The sequence below is a fragment of the Asparagus officinalis genome, chromosome 1 (genome assembly GCF_001876935.1).
Source record: "Asparagus officinalis chromosome 1, Aspof.V1, whole genome shotgun sequence".
Classification (NCBI taxonomy): domain Eukaryota; kingdom Viridiplantae; phylum Streptophyta; class Magnoliopsida; order Asparagales; family Asparagaceae; genus Asparagus; species Asparagus officinalis.
Genome location: NC_033794.1, coordinates 83,892,480 through 83,912,703, shown reverse-complemented (window position 1 = coordinate 83,912,703; position 20,224 = coordinate 83,892,480). Strand labels below are relative to the sequence as shown.

At 39.3% G+C, this 20,224-nt stretch overlaps 1 protein-coding gene across 1 annotated transcript; it reads right to left on the bottom strand.

The window, feature by feature from the left end:
• LOC109836694 lies at window positions 8,926–10,617 on the bottom strand. Its single transcript, XM_020404677.1, has one exon. It carries the CDS (start codon window positions 10,615–10,617, stop codon window positions 8,926–8,928), a length of 1,692 nt encoding a protein of 563 aa, XP_020260266.1.

Genomic DNA, 20,224 nt, shown 5'->3' with positions numbered 1-20,224 from the left:
GGTAAGCTGTGATTCATGCCCTGCCATAAGGAGGTTGAAGGTGGCACATGTGTAACCCACCATGCTCCAAAGCCACGCTCGGACGCCATTTATAAGACCACCCTTAGTCCTCAGCTCTCGACTCGTATTCCCAACATACAGTTGGTTGTAAGCAAACTGACGAGCGAATCAACATAGTAGGTAAGGCTCTATGTGACAGTGCTCCTTCACACAAAGGATGAGATATCCCTGCCGGATGTTCATCAACCACCGAAATTCACCCACATTAAGGATAGTATGCCCTGTCCCTAGCCTCTCTTCATTAATCAACAAATCATTATAATAGCTAGAGAAGCCGGGAAAGCATTTGAAGAACTCCCAGCATTTGTGGATGTGAAGCTCATGCCTCGCCTTAAGGAACTGTTTCGCTCCCCATTTGCTATATTCTAATAGCCGTAGGAGGGGAACGAAGGGATCTGCGATGTTCGACGCTGAAATTAAATCAAGGCAGTGAAAGATAAGCCACACCATTAGATAAGTATATAGGAGCTCAATCTTGACAGGGGAAATCCCGGTCGATGGATTACGCCCCACCTGTGTGAAGCTAGAAACTAAGTATAGAAGCCCGCTGTGTATATCGGCGACCATCGCCTAAAGTAAGGAAAGGTCCTTACCATAAGCAAGTTGGATGAATGAGCACCAATCTTCTCAATTAGGTTATTGATCTCTGAGGGAGTCAAAGGATCTAACTCGTAGACCGCCTCACCGGAATCATCCTCTAGATGCTTGAACAAGTAGTTAGCGAATTGCTTCAAGCTTAGCTGTAGGGATTTCTTCTTTGCCAGCACACCTATACCGGCTAAAGCTATCTGATAATGACACGTAAGATCCCACAACATGTTGTAAATGTCAGGAAAGGCTTTCTTCAGTTGATTTAGTTGTCGGCAAGGAGGAAAGTACTCTAGATATGGATGATCGCCCATCGGAATCCAGAATCCTTCTGCATCTCATGAAGAGCCAACTCTAACTCTCCATGGTGAGTCAAAAATGTGTTAGTGTCGGGTCATAAAGCTCCAACAAAGCCAAGAAATTATGCGAGGTGATCTGCAATTCATACATGCTGGCACGTATTAGGGTATATAGTACACTATTCTTTAGCTCATCACCCCAGCACCCAAGAATGTAACTCGTCATCTAGGTCCACTACTTCTTCACCGATGAGTACACCCAGCCATAACACCTATATCCTGGTACAAAGAATTTCCTCCCCAGTCTGGCAAGCTAATTCATCGCCGTGTCGGTAATTATTGGTAGCTCATTCAGCGATGCTACATCTTGTCCCAGAAGACCAGGACGGAGTCCACAAATAGAACTTCTATCACTAGAACCCGAGGTCTTTTGATGAGTAATGAACCCACAATAGACTCGCTCATGCTCATTTGTCAGATGCCAAGACATCACCCGCTTCACGGCCTGCTTCCTTAAACATGCAAGTGTGTATTGGCGAGGGATCAGGGGAAGATATAGCAAACTCCTGCTATCTTCATTCAACCAATGTTCTTCCTCAAGGGTCAACATGGCCGGGTATTCAACATGTTCGCCAAACATCTAATCAGGCTTCCTCAAAGCCTAAGTGGAGCTTGGATCTTTGGTAAGCAGGGAGTCGGTAATCAGCCATCATAGTGTACGATGATCTCCATCCCGCATAAGCCGAGGAACTTCCTCGGGCCCATCTGGATTAAATTGAGTAGCAATGGCAACGAGCGGTGTATCATCAGCAGAAGTATAAGTCTCGCTGCTACCACCACTTGTCGCATGAGGCGAGAACACATCCGAGGAGAATTTAACTGAAACAAATAACACGCGATTAAAAAAATATTTCTAAGGCAATACAAGGAGTTGAACTCATCTCACGAGTCTGAGAGATAGAGTCACTGAGTTGTAAATTGGTGAGGCGATTTCAATTGTTTCACACACCAGGGACAATGTACATTATCACGTAAAAATAACATGATAATATACCTTGCCCTACAGAGTGCAATACAGCATGAAATCGCCCCTTTTGCCTTAAGAAATGTTTTAATGAGACAAAAACACATCTTTTGAAATGTCAATCCCCGCAAGATAGGATATCAGTTCTTCCCAAATGCCTCACAAAGGAGACAAACGAGGATGTATTATTCAGAATATTAATTATGAATTTACGAAAATGGTAAAATCTCACCCTCGAATGATGAAGCTATGGGATCCACCCTCTTAACATGTTGAGAAGCTGATTGACTCATATGAATACATGGCCATCTCTGAGACATTGCTAATCTATAATGAAAATCAAAGATTCAGATTAAATTTCAAATGCGAGATATTGAATCAGTTTAGGAACTAGAAATTAAAAGGAAAATTATGAACTTTAGCCAAAATCCTACAAAAAATAGGATTTTATGGTTAAAATCTAATTAAACCTACGAGATCTATACATACAAACGACGATTTCAATTTTCATCCAAAACCCCTCACAATCAATTTTGGCCAAAATACCCAAAGCTCAACTTTTGCCAAGCATCCTAAGAAAATTCGGCCATCACCTCAAAACCCCTAAAAGTTTCATCCATGGCCTTAAACCCAAGTTTCAAATTCCCCTCCAAGAACCAAAATGTTGGCCACCATTGTAGGCATCAAAAATTACCTATGAGTTCCCGCACGCAGCTCGAGACTAAGTGAAGACGATGAACATCATCATCCAAGTCAGAGGGGATTATCTAAATTAAAGAGGATCATCCAATCTAATACAGTATAGAAGCTAACGAGCGTATGAAGCAAGTTGGCGAGGCGTAAAAGTCAACAAAATGACAAAATACACAAAACGATAAAAAATACAAGTCTAGAAAAGCCAAAAATGGCCAAGTCTCAAGGCAACCCACGTAAGTGCGAGTCATCACGAAGTGACGCACACAAGTGTGGGTCATCACGAGGTGACCCACACGCACGCGGGTCATCACGAGGTGACCCGCATGCATGCGGGTCACCAATTAGTGATCCGCACAGTGGTGGGTCACCAGGATCTGCCGCGCACATCGACTTTCCAAAACACGTTTGTTGATATTTTTTCGGGATTTCTTCATTCCAGAGCATCCTAACTGCCTTGATATCATCCTAATACGTGGTTAGGTCATTGTTAACTGAAGATAGGACCAAAACCTTCATTCTTATCTAAATACCATGCATCCGAAGCCCTATACATACAACCCTAGGGTCTTCTTATAGAGGGGGTGAATTTTAATCAAAGAGGAGGAGGTGCTGCCGAATTAGAGAGTGCATTCCATAAAATTTCAGAGGAGTCTAATAGATCTTAGAGTATCCCGGCATAAAGAAAGAGCAATTCGAAGGATCTGAAGCCTCGTCCCCCATTCCTTAAGATCAGGCTTGGACTTGATCTCGAGAAGAGTGTGATCTCACTTGGTCGAGATCATTTACTTTAGCAATTATTTCCTTGATGAAGTAAGAGCTCTGATTAATCATTCTATCAACCGAATTCGATCCAAGACGATCCACGGATAAACCCCGGCACAGACAAAGATCCCACGCAAACAGAGACTAATAAATAGGATCTGTGTGTTATTTAAAGGAGATTGTGATTTTTATTTTTATTTAAAAGTCTTATAAAAAGACTAATCTTTTTTTAAACTTGTTGTAATGATCAAAGTTGTAATGAGTTATACAATGAAGAAAACAATTGCTGAACCAAACAACCATCATCATCAAGTTCCAAATTTTGGCCATATTCAATTCATGAGATTAAAGTTTTGATCTTTGCATACAAACCCACGAGCTCATGAATCAAAATCAAACACAAAACATAAGGTCATGACGAGAAACTTACTCAAGAGAAGCTTGAACCCAAGAAGAGAAAGAGTCCAAATCTTGAACTCAAGAATCCAACAAATCCTAGCTCTTGAGAGGTGACAAATTTCGTCCAAGAAAAGGAGGAGATTATTTTCGAAATTTTGATGGGTTGAAGGGCTATTAAAGGCAAGAGTTTGAGAATATTTAGAATCCTTAGAGGGAGGAAGTTGGGTTTGCAAGAGAGTTTGAGAAAGAAGAAGGAAGAAGAAGTGGGGATAAAAATGGTTTTGAAGGGGGGGGTGGATTGAAAACCTTTGGATAAAAGGGCTCTCCCTCTCTCCCCCTTCACATTCTCTCTTCTCTATCATCTTTCTCTCTCCTACATGGAACACCCCCACTATTTTGCACCTCCACCTACTGATTCGCACACATGTGTGAGACACTCGCATGTGTTTCACACTTAGGGAGGGCTCCGGGTGTTTATGTAGTGTATTTTCGCGCATTTTTGACTATTTTCACCCGTTTTGATATATTTGAGGCCCGTATTTACACTCGGATGAGTATATGAGTATAAATTATATCTCCTTGAACTTCCACCAGGTACACGAGGTTAAACTAATTCCCAAAACTCCGATGAGTATACGAGTATAAATTGATTCTTCCTACTCCAACGCCTTAAGAGTTTAAACTGTATAGACTCCAGTTAACGTATGAGTATAAACTATATTCACGCCGGTCAACACGTGGTGATGAAAGTCAACACCAGTCAATGCATGACAATGAAAGTCAACGCCAGTCAACGCGTGATAATAAAAGTCAACGCCAGTCAACGCGTGATAATGAAGGTTAGAGCCGGGCAACGCATTGCAATGAAGGTCAATGCCGATCAACATATCGATATTTTTGCCAAAATAAGGCTCAACGGCACTATAATGAGGGTCGTCGCCGGTCAACGCATCGATAATTTTACTAAAATATGGCTTAGGAAAAATTCCAGGCCAAAGGATAATCTCAGGGAGTTCAATCGTGATTCAGATACAAACTCCCGATGAAGACGACCAGTTCAACGTTGATTCAACTGCACGAGCTAATTCAGAAATCCACACATCGGTTTTAGTTCAAGATTTTGACAACGGTCAGATGATAAATGCACCACCAGAAGAATTTTAGCTATTCAACAAAATACTAAATAGACTGAAAGCTGAAGAAGTCAAAGAATTGAAGCTTGGACGTATCATATCCAAAGTATTCTAGGCTCTTCTATAAAAGAGTAAGGCTGAAACACTTTGGAGGGGATATCTGTAGGAGTTAAAAATCACCTATATGTTACCGTACAATGCTCAAGATGAAGAGAAGGTGATGAACGTTATCATCTGAGTCAAAGAGGATCATCAGAAGCCGTAAAGAACCAAACAAGCGCATGAAGCGAGTCGGCGAAGCGTACGAGTCAATGGAATGCGCGAAATGGCAAAATGACGGAAGAATAACACAAGTAGCCTGGTTTTTCACACCCAGAAGTGTGAAACGCCCTTGGTGTTTTGCACATGGTGCGAAACACTGAGGGTGTTTCGCACCAATCAGGATTCTCGAGACGCGTTTTGATGGTTTTTGATCTGTTTCGACGGTTTTAGAACCTCCCTAACTGCCTTGAGGCTATCCTTAAACATGGAAGAGTGGTTATTAGCTGAAGATATGCTCTTATCCATGAACACAACATCTGAAGCCATATAAATAACCCCCCCTCCTTTGTCATTTGTGAAAGGTAATTGGCAATTGACGACGTGCTGATTGAGGAGATCTAAGCAACGTTGAAGCCCTGACATTTTGGAGAGTGAGGAGTACAAATTTCAAATCTAAAGGTGTCTTCTTAGTGAGTTCTTCAGCATAAAAAAGAAGAGTTCAAGAGATCTGCAGCCCCTTGATACGGGTGTATCTTCTCTTCGGGAGCTTAGCGATCCTCATGGGAGCTTGAGGATAGATGATTCTCATGGTATCTTGAGAATAGAGTAGAGGAGTCGTGGACGAGGCCATTGGAAGCAACGAAGTCGAAAGGATTCATCAAAACTGTAGAAATTACAGTTGGACTCTGTCCGGTCGACCGGCGTGGTCACGACGGTCGACCGCATCGTGCACGGACCCCAACTGTGTCTCGGGACTGAGATCGGTCGACCGATGGTGGCACTGCGGTCGACCGGAGAACCCTGTAATCGATTTTCCAGATTTCGTCGTTCTGACCGGTCGACCGACTTGGGCACTGCGGTCGACCGCGTCGCGGATCCGGGCCTGGGTCTGTTTCCTGCTCCAGTTGGGATTTCTGTTTAGTATAAATAGAAACACGACTTTTCTAGGGTATAGAACTCAGTTTGTAATCAGAAAAGAGATCAGGGAGGTTGTTCTTTGATCTAGAGAGATTGTGAGAGAGAGATTTGTAAAATCCAATTGATTCTCATAATCTAGAGAAGGTATTTTCCTTCGCCCTAATTCAACTCTTGTGTTCTTCTGTCGTTCTTCTTCTTTACCCACTCTTGATAATTCCGCGATCAAGAGTGCTCGCACGGCAACTCGTATCAAGTTGGTATCAGAGAACCTAGATCCTGTGAAGGGGGAACCTGTGTATGGTCCTTACTCGCTCACAGTACAAGAAGCTTGGCGAGATCCTTATTTCTTTGGAGAGAGTCCAGAAATTAAGGAAGGAGAAGATGACTGAAGCAGATAATTCAGCGAGACTTGATGCCATGGAGAGACAGATTGAGACGATCGGGACGACTCTTACCCAACTCGTGGGTCTAATCAACGGAGGTGACAAAAAGGAGGAATCTTCTTCGAAGGGCAAGAAGAAACTCGTCGAATCCGACGAGGAACACGAGGAATCTGATTCAGAGGGGGAGACTGAGATTGTCAAGACTGCCGGACATCAAAGGAGTAAGAACAATTACCAAAATCTGAAGATTGACTTCAAGGTTGAGATTCCTGTTTATGATGGGAGTATCAACGTGGAGAAGCTTGATGATTGGATCGAACGTATGGAGATGTACTTCACTCTCTACGGATATTCGTCCAAGGAGAAGATAGTGTTCGCGACACTGAAGCTTTCCGGGCACGCGTTGACGTGGTGGAAATCCTATTGCAAACAGGAGAGGAAAGCGGCGTCGTGGAACAAGTTCAAGGAACTACTTCGTAAACAGTTCTATCCAGTAGGGTTCCTTGAGGAGCGTTGGTACAAGTGGTATGGCTTGCGCCAAAAGTTTAATCAGACCGTTCAGGAGTATACGACGGAGTTCCAACAGCAGGCGATGGTTCTAAACATCGCAACAGACGAGTATCCCATCTTCATGAAGTACATGGCGGGTCTGAATGATTACATCCGGAAGGAGATGAAGCTGTTTTCAGTGGAGACAATCGCAGAGGCGAGCGTGAAGGCCATTGCCATTGAGGGCAGGCAGAAGAAGGGCAATGAGACAAAGGGGGATTCCAAACCATCGGGGAGCAAGACGGGTGGCTCTCAGTCTAAGGATGAGAAGAAGAAGGTTGACTCGGGGAAAGCAGGATTGACATGCAATCACTGCAAGCAGACAGGGCATGTGGCCGATCGTTGCTGGGATAAGTATCCTCATCTGAAGCCTAAAGGATTGAAGAAGAAGGAGGAGAAGAAGGCGTACGTGATAGCACAGGGTCCGAAGGAGGTTCCCGGGATGACCGAACCCAATAGCAGTCTCAACCTTATGGCGGGGAAGCAGGCTACCAAGGAAGATGACGACCCGAGGGAGCAGCTCTTTGTTCTGAAATTGCAGGTCAAGACCAGCTTAGTGGATGCTATTGTAGATCCAGGGAGTCAGAAAAATCTGATATCTGAGGCATTAGTACAGAAGCTGGGATTGAAGACGGTGAAGCATCCAAAGCCCTATCCATTAGGGTGGATTCAGAAGGAGGCGGGATTGAGTGTAGTGAACCAGTGTTCATTCAGATTTGCACTCCACGAGTCGTATATTGACGAGGTCACATGCGACGTGGTTCCGTTAGATGTTTGCCAAGTTATTTTGGGCAATCCTTATTTGTGGGATAGATACGCAGTATATGATCGGCGAGCCCAAAAGTATACGTTCACCAAGGATGGCGAGCAATTCGTTTTTCGTTCGGCGTCTCTTCCACAGGAGACGAGCTTGGTGACAGTGACTCAGGCTAAGAGGTTGGTGAATGCGGGCAGGAAGTTCGTTTTATTGTTCATTCGACCGTATGAAGAGAAGCTGAGTGGGATGTGCTTGTCCGCCTTGAGCAAGCTTCAGGAGGGAGATCTTGAAAGGTTAAAAGCAAAGTATGCGGACTTGTTTTCGGAGATCACGGGACTACCACCACGTCGAGGTGTAGAGCATGAGATTATGTTGACAGGGGAGAGTTCCTTACCTAACATAGGCCTATACCGCACATCAGTACTAGAGTCCGAGGAGATCAAGAAGCAAGTTCAGGAGCTCTTGGAGACAGGAGTGATTGTGCCAAGTTGTTCGCCTTGCGGGTCACCAGTGTTGTTGGTGCCCAAAAAGGATGGAGGTTGGCGCATGTGCGTAGATTATCGGGCACTCAACAAGATCACAATCAAGAATCGCTACCCATTACCGCGGATCGATGATCTTATGGACCAGTTGGAGGGAGCGAGGTTTTTCACGAAGCTGGATTTGAAGTCTGGTTACCATCAGGTGAGGATTCGGGAGGAAGACACTTGGAAGACTGCGTTCAAGACCAAGCAAGGCCTGTTCGAGTGGTTGGTGATGCCGTTTGGACTGTGCAATGCTCCGGCTACCTTTATGAGGCTTATGAATGATTTGTTGCGACCCTTTATAGAGGATTTTAGCTTGACTCTTGGCCTTCAACATGTATACCCACATCCATCGGCTGAAATCATCAACGATAAGAAGGAAGTAGTTATTCCCAGCAAGTGTAGATGGGGTGATAGGACCACATAGGTCAGCGTGTAGTAACTCCAGCGGCTTCTGAGCTCTGAAATTTGCTTGCGAAGGGAACGACAGTCTTGCTTGCTTGGCGACGAGGCATCCTTCGCATAGTTGGTTCGGGTGCAAGATCTTCGGCAACCCGGAAGCCATCCTCTTATCAGTCATCATCTTGAGGGCGAAGAAATTGCTTTTCAGTCATCATCTTGAGGGTGAAGAAATTGACATGCCCAAGGCGAGCATGCCATAGCCAAGCTGGATCGTTAATATTCGCCATCAAACACGCTGGCTTGCAAGTTTTTAACTCTATCCTGTACAATCGGTTAGTTGAACGAGTCACCCTCATCAAGAGAGCACCGTTCCTATCAAACACCCTCAGGTACTCGTCAGCAATAACAACCTTACTCCCATCTTCAGTCATCTGACCAAGGCTAATAATGTTAGATTTCAAACTTGGAATATAATATACCTCAGGTAGTAGCCTTTGATCGCCGTTGTTGCACTGAAAGAGGATAGAGCCTTTCCCCTTGATCTCTACCGCGGATCCATCACCAAACTTGACGGTTCCCTTGATGTTCTCGTCGAGCTCCTTAAACTTGTCTCGGTGGCCGGTCATGTGATTGCTAGCTCCGTTGTCAAGGTACCAAGTGTTGTTGTCAACATGTGCCTCCCCTGCTGTAAGTAAATCCGGCATCACCTTCTCTTCATTAAGCAAAATGACACTTGACGATTCCTCTAACATAGCCATCATCAAGGTTGGCTCCTCGTCATATGCACGGGTGAGATGAGCCTCCTGTTCATTATTGCGGCGTTGCTTGTGACACTCCGACTGAAAGTGCCCGTATACTCCGCAATTGAAGCATTTGATGTTGGATTTGTCTCGACCACCGCTTGTGCTACTCTCCCCCTCCTGGCGAGCTGCACCTCCATGGCCGAAACCACCTCCTGGACGTCCTCCTCTGCCGCCGAAGCCGCCTCGGCCTGCCTGGCCGCCGTGCTCCCCTCCGCGGCCTCCGTGGTACTGCTGTCCGCTGCCGTGGTACTGCTGTCCGCTGCCGTGGTACTGCTGTCCGCTGCCGTGGTACTGCTGTCCGCCTCGGCCTCTTTGGCCACGGCCACGCCCACGACCGGCCCCGCGACCTCGTCCTCGACCGCTGCCATCATTGGTTGTAGGTGTTGAGAGGAAGCCTCCGCCGTTCTTCTTGCTCCTTGCTTGCCACTCCGCATGCGTCAACAATAGGTGATCGTCGACGTTGTTTCGAAAAACACGTGCCCTCTCCTCGTGGGCTTTGAGACGCCCGATCGCCTCCTCGAGTGTCATGTCGTCGATGTCCCCGAACTGTTCAATCGTGGAGACGATAGTAAGGAATCTCTCCGGTACCGCCCGAAGTAGCTTTCTGACGACGTAGTTCTCCTCCATCTCGCCGCCTAAAGCCCGGATCTTGTTGACGACTCCTGTCAACTTCGTCGAAAAATCGTCGACGTTGTCATTCTCCTTCATCCGGAGAAGTTCGAACTCGGACTTCAAGGTCTGCACCTTCGCGTTCCTCACACGATCCGCTCCTAGATGCATTGTTTTCAACGTCTCCCATGCCTCCTTTGCCGTTTGCTTCTCTGCAATCACCATCAAAGTCTCTTCAGGAATCCCCTGGTAGATGGCCGCCAACGCCATCTGATCCTTCCTGTGTTCCACGGACGCGCCTGCCGCGGGCTCAATGGCATCCCACACGTCTTGAGCCTTCATGTAGACTTTCATCTTGATTGCCCACGAAGCATAGTTATCCCTCGATAGCGTCGGGTATTGAAGAGTGAGCGAACCCACCTTGGTCGTCATCTTCTCCGAACTCGTCATCTCTTCAGATCTTGGTTGGTACTTAGGCATACACCGCTCTGATACCACTTGTTGGCTTTGAGAATAGAATCAGCCCAAGTACACAACCTGTAAGCTCTAAACAAAACCTGTAAACAATGATTTCTGGGAGAACGGACAGCAGCAAGAAAAACCAGAGAAAGAAGGCTCTGTTTCGGTTGATGGGTGATACGAATTTCACATTGTTATTATTTCATTTAATTATCATATTACCATGATTACATAATTTATTCTACATTGTGTATTTTGCAAGGAACACTTATCCAAGCAATTTTATTTAATAAGCTGATAGAAAAGTTCAGCGGTTTATTAATAAAGGGAGAGACGTATACTATAACCAATGGAGAAGTAAAGCCTCCAAATTTGAAATATCCAACAATTAGCTTGAGGATAGATGATTCTTATGGTATCTTGAGAATAGAGTAGAGGAGTCGTGGACGAGGCCATTGGAAGCAATGAAGTCGAAAGGATTCATCAAAACTGTAGAAATTACAGTTGGACTCTGTCCGGTCGACCGGCGTGGTCACGGCAGTCGACCGCATCGTGCACAGACCCCAACTGTGTCTCGGGACTGAGATCGGTCGACCGATGGTGGCACTGCGGTCGACCGGAGAACCCTGTAATCGATTTTCCAGATTTCGTCGTTCTGACCGGTCGACCGACTTGGGCACTGCGGTCGACCGCGTCGCGGATCCGGGCCTGGGTCTGTTTCCTGCTCCAGTTGGGATTTCTGTTTAGTATAAATAGAAACACGACTTTTCTAGGGTTTAGAACTCAGTTTGTAATCAGAAAAGAGATCAGGGAGGTTGTTCTTTGATCTAGAGAGATTGTGAGAGAGAGATTTGTAAAATCCAATTGATTCTCATAATCTAGAGAAGGTATTTTCCTTCGCCCTAATTCAACTCTTGTGTTCTTCTGTCGTTCTTCTTCTTTACCCACTCTTGATAATTCCGCGATCAAGAGTGCTCGCACGGCAACTCGTATCACCCCTTCAGCATCCTTCAGTCATTTCCTTGGGATCAATCGTCGATTTGATCTTGAGAAGAGTATTTATCTCGTATTGTCAAGATATTTATTTCTGATCTTGTTTCTTTCACGAAACAAGAACATTAAGTCTTTATTCCTTTCAACTCGGATTTGATACTTGGGTGTGCATGGATCAAAGAGTCACTGGCACAGGTAAAGATCTAACGCAAGTAGCGACCGATAAACGATCATGCGTATGTTTCTAGGAGATTCTCTTTGTTTATGTTCATTTGTGTAAGAAAAGTCTTATAAAAAGGCTCTTTCTTTTGTCTATTGTAAATGATAAATGTTATAAATGGATTCTATAATGAAAACGATTTTCGACGCAAAGAAACATGTATGTTCCTTTTTTATTTTCATGATTAATTATTCTTTAGAAATATTGTGTATTTGATTTAATGGTGATACATGTTTTGCACTGCAATTAGTTTTTATGGCAATTGATATTTTTTTAAATTTCTTTAGTTTTCATGCAGTATTTAGAGGATTAAGGATTTGATTATTGTAGGTTCTCTCATCTATCAAGATAAATCTTTATATTTAATATTATTTTAATTTAGGTTTATTTGATTATATATTTTATTTGATTAAACTGAAATAGAAAAAAGATATCTTTCTTTTTTTTGCTATGCATGCTTTTTAAGTATTACTTAAATCAAATTAAATGCCCATATGCATCTGTATTAATGGCTTGATAACAAATCCACCAGTAAAGTTAAATGGAAATAAAATCAAATATAGAAAGTGTAATAAAAGTTCTCGATCTTTTAGGACAAAATAAAATGTCTTTTCCATTGAGCGAAAAATTAATCAAACTATGGATCTCCATTCCAAGTTAAACAATGTAAAGTATGACCAAACGTTGAATTTAAAAAATATAAATAATGCAAATAAAATTTGTGTCGATATTTTCCTTATGCAATCATATCTTTACTAATAGATTGTACTTAAATTCAAATTCGTAACATTATCTTTTAACATTCCTATCTACTGATATTAACCATAAACAACATGAAGCTAAATCTAAAAATTTTGCATCTTAGTATTAACACGCAACATGCTTATTAGGTAAAGAAGCAGAGGTAAATATAAAATGCGAAAACCAAAAAATAAATAAAAATAAAACATATGTGAACAATTTTAGGTACACCTAAGCCTTCATGAAGTCATAATTTTCCTGCAGTATTGTTTCTTCTTGTCATTAGTCTCAAAAAGCCTCAATTATTCTGTAGAAAGAAAGAAAGAACTTTAAACAATTTTAAAATAAAAAATCACATACATTTTTCTAAATGAACTATCCTTGAATTTCATTAAAAAAACATTGATTTATGTTCATAATTAATCTAAAAATGCTCATATAGTATTAACATGCAACATGCTTATTAACTAAAGATGCAGAGGTAAATATAAAATGCAAAAACCAAAAAAAATAAAAATAAAACATAAACAATTTTAGGTACCCCTAAGTCTTCATGAAGTCACAGTTTTCCTACAGTTTGTTTCTTCTTGTCCTTGGTCTCCAAAAGCCTTAATTATTCTGTAGAAAGAAAGAAAGAATTTTAAACAATTTTAAAAACAAAAATCGCATACATTTTTCTAAAGGAGCTTTCCTTGAATTTCATTATAAAAAACATTGATTTATGTTCATAATTAATATAAAAATGCTCAAATGTCATGAAAACATTACAACATCATAAATAATTAGATAGATCATAATTTACAGTTATTTAAAAGGTTTGAGTAATACTAGATAATCTCATAGTAAATTAGGAATTCTGATTATTTGGTTGGTACCATCAAACTTAATGTTTAGAAAGAAGAATTGACTAATTAATTCTAAACTCTCTTGATTAAGGTGTATTATAATTTTTTGGTATAATTTTATCCCCTATTGCTGTTGACATAATTTTCTTATGGTTTTTTATGTTCTGACACATATTTTATTACCTATAGGATAATTTAAATAAATTCTATTCTCTGTTTTTTTTTTGTTGGGGTGGGGTGGGGGGAGGTGGGTGGTTGCTTCATGGCATGCATTTTACTAAGTTTTCAATAATCTCATAAATGTGAAAGCAAATAACATGAGTATTTACTTATTTCCAGCAAATTATAGCTGTACAAAAGCATTTATTCTGATAAATGAAAGGGTGAAATGTCCACTACAAAAGAAATTCAAGAAACATCATGTCATACACAATTTGAATAATAAATTAAAACAATATCAGCACTTCATTAACTTACATGGTAGAAAGAAAAGCATATATTAACAGAAGTGATCACACAAGCAATAAACAATAAAAGAGAACTTTCATACGCAAGGTATGAAAAGAAAAACATAACAAATAAAATAATATATAATATTATTAGGACAAATGTTAGCTCTTTTTTAGGGAAAAAATAATATGCAATTAATTTTATTAGATGCATATGAGTTAGCTAATGTGCAATAATGGCAACATATTAGAGAGGAGGAGGTTCTAAATTGCAGCACAGACATAGTATTTGGAAGGTGGTATATGTAATACAAGTACTCAAAATCAGTAGAACCAGATGAGACTTTTCTACTATAACAGAATGGAAAAATAATGCAACTCAGTGAGTAAGAGATAACCAACCAAAAGAATTATATGATACTTATGGCTCAGCAACTAATTAAAAATGACCACTATAAACAAGTAGCTTAATGAGCAATTGAGTACAGCAAATAGTTTAATGAGCAAATGAATAAAGAGTGTAAACATTTTTTAGCATCAAAGGCAATAAAGGATAAAGAAAAATACCATGAAAATGAGAGAAAGATGACAATAAATATAATCTCGCTAATATAAGATCTCTCCTTCCAAGCTCCTATACCCAAAAAAGGGGAAAGCATGTGAAAACAATAAGGTATTAACACATAAATTCTCATACTTTATGAGATAAGCTTAATCACATGGATCTAGGAGTGTCCATTTGGCCTGCCGGCCCGGGCCCGGCCCGGTGCTCGTCCCGGCTGTGGCCCCAGGAAAACCCGGGCTAGATCGGCGTTCCGGGACAGCGGTATGAGCGTCGTGACGGTGCGCGGCCCGACCAGGCGTAAAAATGACGCAGTGATATGTCGGGCCGGGTCGGCTAGGTCCCAATGCCCGGCCGGCCCGGCCGGGTAACGGTCACATAATGCTGACCGGTTGAGCAAATGCTAGGCCGAGGCCAGAGCCCGGCCCGACCTGGGCCCGACCACAACGGTCACATTATGTGACCTTATTCGACGGGCCAGCCACAATGGTCATTTTTATGACCGTTTTTGCTCTGCCCTGTTCGGCCCGACCATAACGGCTATTTTGGCTATTTTGACCGTTTTGCCCATAAAATAGTCAAAAAACGGTTAAAAATGAGGGTATTTTAGTCATTTGTTTAGGGGCTGCCTCTATATATAGAGGGGGTTTTTATTTATTTTTCTCATCCAAAACTCATCTACTTCTCTCTAATACTCTCTTATACACTCTTATACTCTCTAATAATTGCTTTAGCTCTCTAATTCTTCACTGAAATGGCTTCCGGATCTGATTATGAAGAGCACAACCCAACTTTTGAAATGAGTCCTCCTTCTATAGCTACTCCTACCGATCCTACCGATGTTGATCCCAAATCCGGTGGTGACGATTCTACACCAAGAACTCCTAAAAGCCAAGATCCGATGTGTGGAATTTTTTCGAGAAGATAGACGTCACCAAGGATGAACACTGTAGAATCATCACCTAGAAGGCTAAATGTGCATTGTGCGGTAAGATTTTCCAAGCTCATCATAAGAACCGCATCAACCACCTCAAACGTCATTTAGATAAACACAACAAAGGCCAAACGCCTCAAGGTGATATCTAACAATCTATAATCTCTCAATTCTCATCTTCTGGTAGTCTTGGTACCTAGAATTAAGACACAACACGTGCTAGGAAATGTGTCATCAGGTTTATCATTTTTAAAAATCTTCCTTTTAAATTAGTAGAAGATGATAAATTTGAAGATTTATTTACAGATGGTTTTTATCCCTTATTTAAAAAAATTTCTCGTCAAACTTGTCAACATGATATTTTAAAATATTATCATGAGGAAAAATAAAAAATAATTTCTTATTTTCAAAGTTTAAATTGTAAATTTTCTTTAACTTATTATATTTGGACATCTAAAGCACAATCTGATTATTTATGTATTACAGCATACTGGATTGATGAAAATTGGTAAATATTTAAAAGAGTTGTTTCCTTTATTGCAATTTAAGAGTCACATACTGGTATTAATGTTGCAAATTTAATAATTGAAGAACTTTTATAATTAGAATTTTCAAAAAGAATATTTTCTTTTTTACTAGATAATGCAAGTAATAATAATATAGCTGTTGATTTTATCAAACAATCTCTCTTATTGCCATGTTATGGTGATCTTTTTTATATTAGATATATCTGTCATATTTTAAATGTAATTGTTCAAAGTTCATTTACTAAAATTAAACCCATGATAGAAAAGGTTAGGACAATAACTTATATGCATAATGCTTCTGAGCAAAGAATTAGAAGATGAAAATAATTCTATAAAAAAATTAAAAAACCCAGACTGATTCCAAAAGATGTTGACCATAGGTGGAATTCCATCTATGCAATGTTAAGTGTAGCAATAGAATCTAAAGAAATTATAATTGATTTTATTACTTTTTATGCTTTTAATTCTAGCTCTGGTAGCATGTATGGAATTAGTGAAGATAAATGGATAGTTATAAGTAATTTAAAAGAGATGCTACAAGTTTTTTATGATGTTACAATATCATTATCTAGCTGTTATTATCCAACCATTACTTTAGCTGCTTTACAAATTTTAAATATTCCAAAAAAAATTAATAAATATCGTATGGATTATTATTTTGGAAGTATGATTTTTCAAATAGAAAGTAAATTTAATAAGTATTTTAGGCATATTCCTATTATTTTTGGTTTGGGGGTCCTTATTAATCCGCAATTGAAGGATATTAAACTTCGAAGTTTGTTACATTCCTTGTATGGTGGACAGATAATACACTGATGATGGTAGCACCATTACTGCTACTACTCATCATAATACTATTAGAAATTATTTTCAAACCTTATATGATGAGTATGTAGCTAAATATGGTATATGTACAAAGCAGTCTATAGGTTCGGCTTCTTTGAGCTCAAGTTAGGGTAAAAGTGTAAGTTTTGATAGGTATGCAATAGTAGCTGAGCTAACTGGTGGATCTGGACTTGGATCATCAGTAGCTGAGCTAACTGGTGGATCTGGACTTGGATCATCATTGGAGGTTTCTGAAATTGATCAATATTTAACTGCTTCTTTAGTTAAGATCTGGACTTGGATCATCATTGGAGGTTTCTGAAATTGATCAATATTTAACTGCTTCTTTAGTTAAATATCAAAATAATAATTTAGATATTTTGCAATGGTGGAAAGTATATGAAAAAGTTTCATATTCTATATTTTCCATCATGATTCGTGACTTACTAACAGTGCAGGTTTTGACGGTAGCTTCAGAATCTGCCTTCAGTACAGCAGGACGTTTGATCGACGACCACAATACATCATTAGATCTGTATACTATACAGGCGGTGATGTGCTTATAAGTTTGGTTGAGGTACGAGAAGAGAACATAAGACATCAATCAGATAGCTAGTATTGAAGATAAATTTGAAGAGTTAGGACTAGCAGATAGATATAAAAATAAACAATATTCATCAAATTGTAATTTTGATTTTTTTAGCTGAAAATTTATAATGAATTATTTTGGAAACAGTTATAAATGATAGTGATATAGGTGAGTAGGTGCCAACCTAATTGGGATGTACTCATCTATTGTGATGCGACAAATTCCAAAATAAATTTATACTTGTAAATGATTTACTGATTATTAATAAAAAAGTTATTTTTATCATCTATCATTTTTAGAGTTTTTTGTATTTGTAATTTATGTAATTTCAAGTGATTAATAATATTATTGTTTTTTATTAAAATTTTGTGTAACTTTTTTATGTATTATTTTAATTTTAAAAAGGAAAAAAAATTTAAAAACAAAAAAACTAGGTCGGCCCGGACCCAGGCCTGCACAGGCTCGGGCCCGGGTCCGAGCTCTAGTTTTGCCCGGCCCGGGCCCGGTTTTCCGGGTCGGATGGACACCCCTACATGGATCCATCATTATACATCAAATCTCAAGTAGTACTTACATCAAATTAAATGCTCATATGCATATGTATTAAAAATTAGGGTGATTTTTTACAATTTTTCTTACTGCTTTTGGACAATTACTTTCTAATTGTTAAGTTCTACGATGTGCAATTATTTAAGATCTTCATGTTTCTTCGAGTTCGTTCTAAAATTGTTTATAGGTTTGCTTTAATCTTACTATTTTTGGACAATTACTCTATTGTTACAATATTCTGTAATGCGCACTTGATTAAAATCTTCTATTTTTTTCAGTTTTATTTTAAATTTCTTTAAGGGTTTGCTCAAATCGTTTATAGGTTTGCTCAAATTTCTTTATGGATTTTTAATAATATTTAAATAAAAATAATATTAAATCTAATAATTTAATTTTACATATTTAAATTTAAAATAAATCTGACTTATTTATAGTAATAAAAAAATATAATTTTTTTTAATATTTTATCACGGGCATTTACATGCATAAAAACTAGTACACTTGAAAAAGACCATGAAAAGTCGGATACTTTTTTTGCCGCCGTGCCTCAAGTCGGTTTACAAAAGTAAAAGGGAAAAAGTAAAAGAAAACCTTAAATAGCCAATTTTGAAACAAACCGGACTTGAGTCCTTGCAGACATGGGCCATCTTATCTCAAATATGCTGAGCCCACATAAGCACCATACCACCCAAGGACAGCCAAAATGGGACCACACTTTGTTCCCAACGGCCACCAAAAGTATAAGATCCGAAAACGGAGTCAGGTGTCCAATACCCGAAACCCGAAACTAAAACATAGACCACAATATAATAATTAAAAGGGTCAATTGTAGAAAACCCTGTCAACTACAAGGTTTTGTCACTGAAAACCCCACTTAGCCATTTTATCCTTAGAAAATCACCCTAGATTTTGAAGGTCTTGTAGATAACCCCTTCAACTTTTAAAATATGACTAAACCCCCCCTTAGCTATAGGGTGTATCACAAAACCCCCTTTATCTTTCTACGTATTTCAAATAACCCCCTAATATTTTAATTTAAAATATGCAATGACTAAAGTATTATTGGTTAAAAAAAATTCATGTGAGTTTGAAAAGCCAACCCAATCAAAATATTAGACTTCAGTTCGAAGGGTTTTAATGAGGAAACTAATCTTCAAAAAAACTAAAAGTTTTAATTATTTTAAGGATTTCTAACATGGATAACTAGAAAATAAAAGAAGTTTAGTGTTTCAAAAAGGAAAGAAAAAAATTAGATTTGCATGTAAACCTAACTATGAAGATGGAGAAATAAGAAGAGGGGTGAATAAAATGAAAGTTATTTTTAACCAAAATTTTTAAAAAGGAAAAATATGGTTAAAAAAATTAACATCTTATAAGGGATAGTATCGTCATATAAAATTATTTGTTCATTTAGATTTAAATTATATTAGTTTAGGGGGTTAAGTGAGAAAAGTTGAGGGGAGATGAATAATATTTTGAAAGTTGATGGAGATTATCTACACTAATTCCATAATTAAGAGGGTTGTTCTGGAGTTAAAATAGTTGAGGATTTTTTTTAAGATAACCCACTTAGTTAAGGGGGTTTTGTAAAGTTAACCCTAATTCAAATTGTAGGGTGTTTCCCCGAATTCAAATTGTAGGGTGTTTCCCGATATTGAGCACAAGCTAACTTACAAGGTTCTAATTCACAAGGAAACTTCGAAAAATCTAAACGTCCCCCTCCCCCCCACCCCAACACACACACACACAGTCTTCAATATTTTAGTATTAGCCTCCAAATATTTAAAATTTATCTCATATCCCCTAAGTCCTATTATTATGTTGATAGAAGCCCTCTTAGTTAAAATCAAGTTAAAATGGGGGAAGTATTCCATTTAATTAAATTTTCTGTAATTTTCCAATTATGCTCTTCTCATAGAAACCCAAATCCATTAACCACTTTAACTTATACTCATTAAGCTCCCTAAATTTAATAAAAACCCTAACCATAACACATTTTTCACTTTATCTTCTCCAACGTATTCGCCAATGACTCTCTTCAGCTCTAATCTCAAATTTGTATCGAATATATTCCCATTGGGGAAGACATTAGAGAAGACGCTAGAAAAGATAAAGTTCAAAATGTCTTTGGATTAAGGTTTTATTGAATGGATTGTGATAGATTAACAGGTATAAGTTAAAGTGGTTAATGAGTTTGGGCTTATGTGAGAGATGTATAACTGACAAATCACTGAAAACTTAAATTAAACATAATATTTCTCCCATTTAACATATTTTAACTAGGGACCTTGTTTTAACATATTTAAAGGATTTTTGGGACCTAAGATCAAATTCAAAAATTAGGGGGACTAATATCGAAGTATT

Excerpts from the sequence above, each read along its gene's own strand:
- LOC109836694 (XM_020404677.1), bottom strand. The coding sequence starts at position 10,617 with ATGACGAGTTCGGAGAAGATGACGACCAAGGTGGGTTCGCTCACTCTT.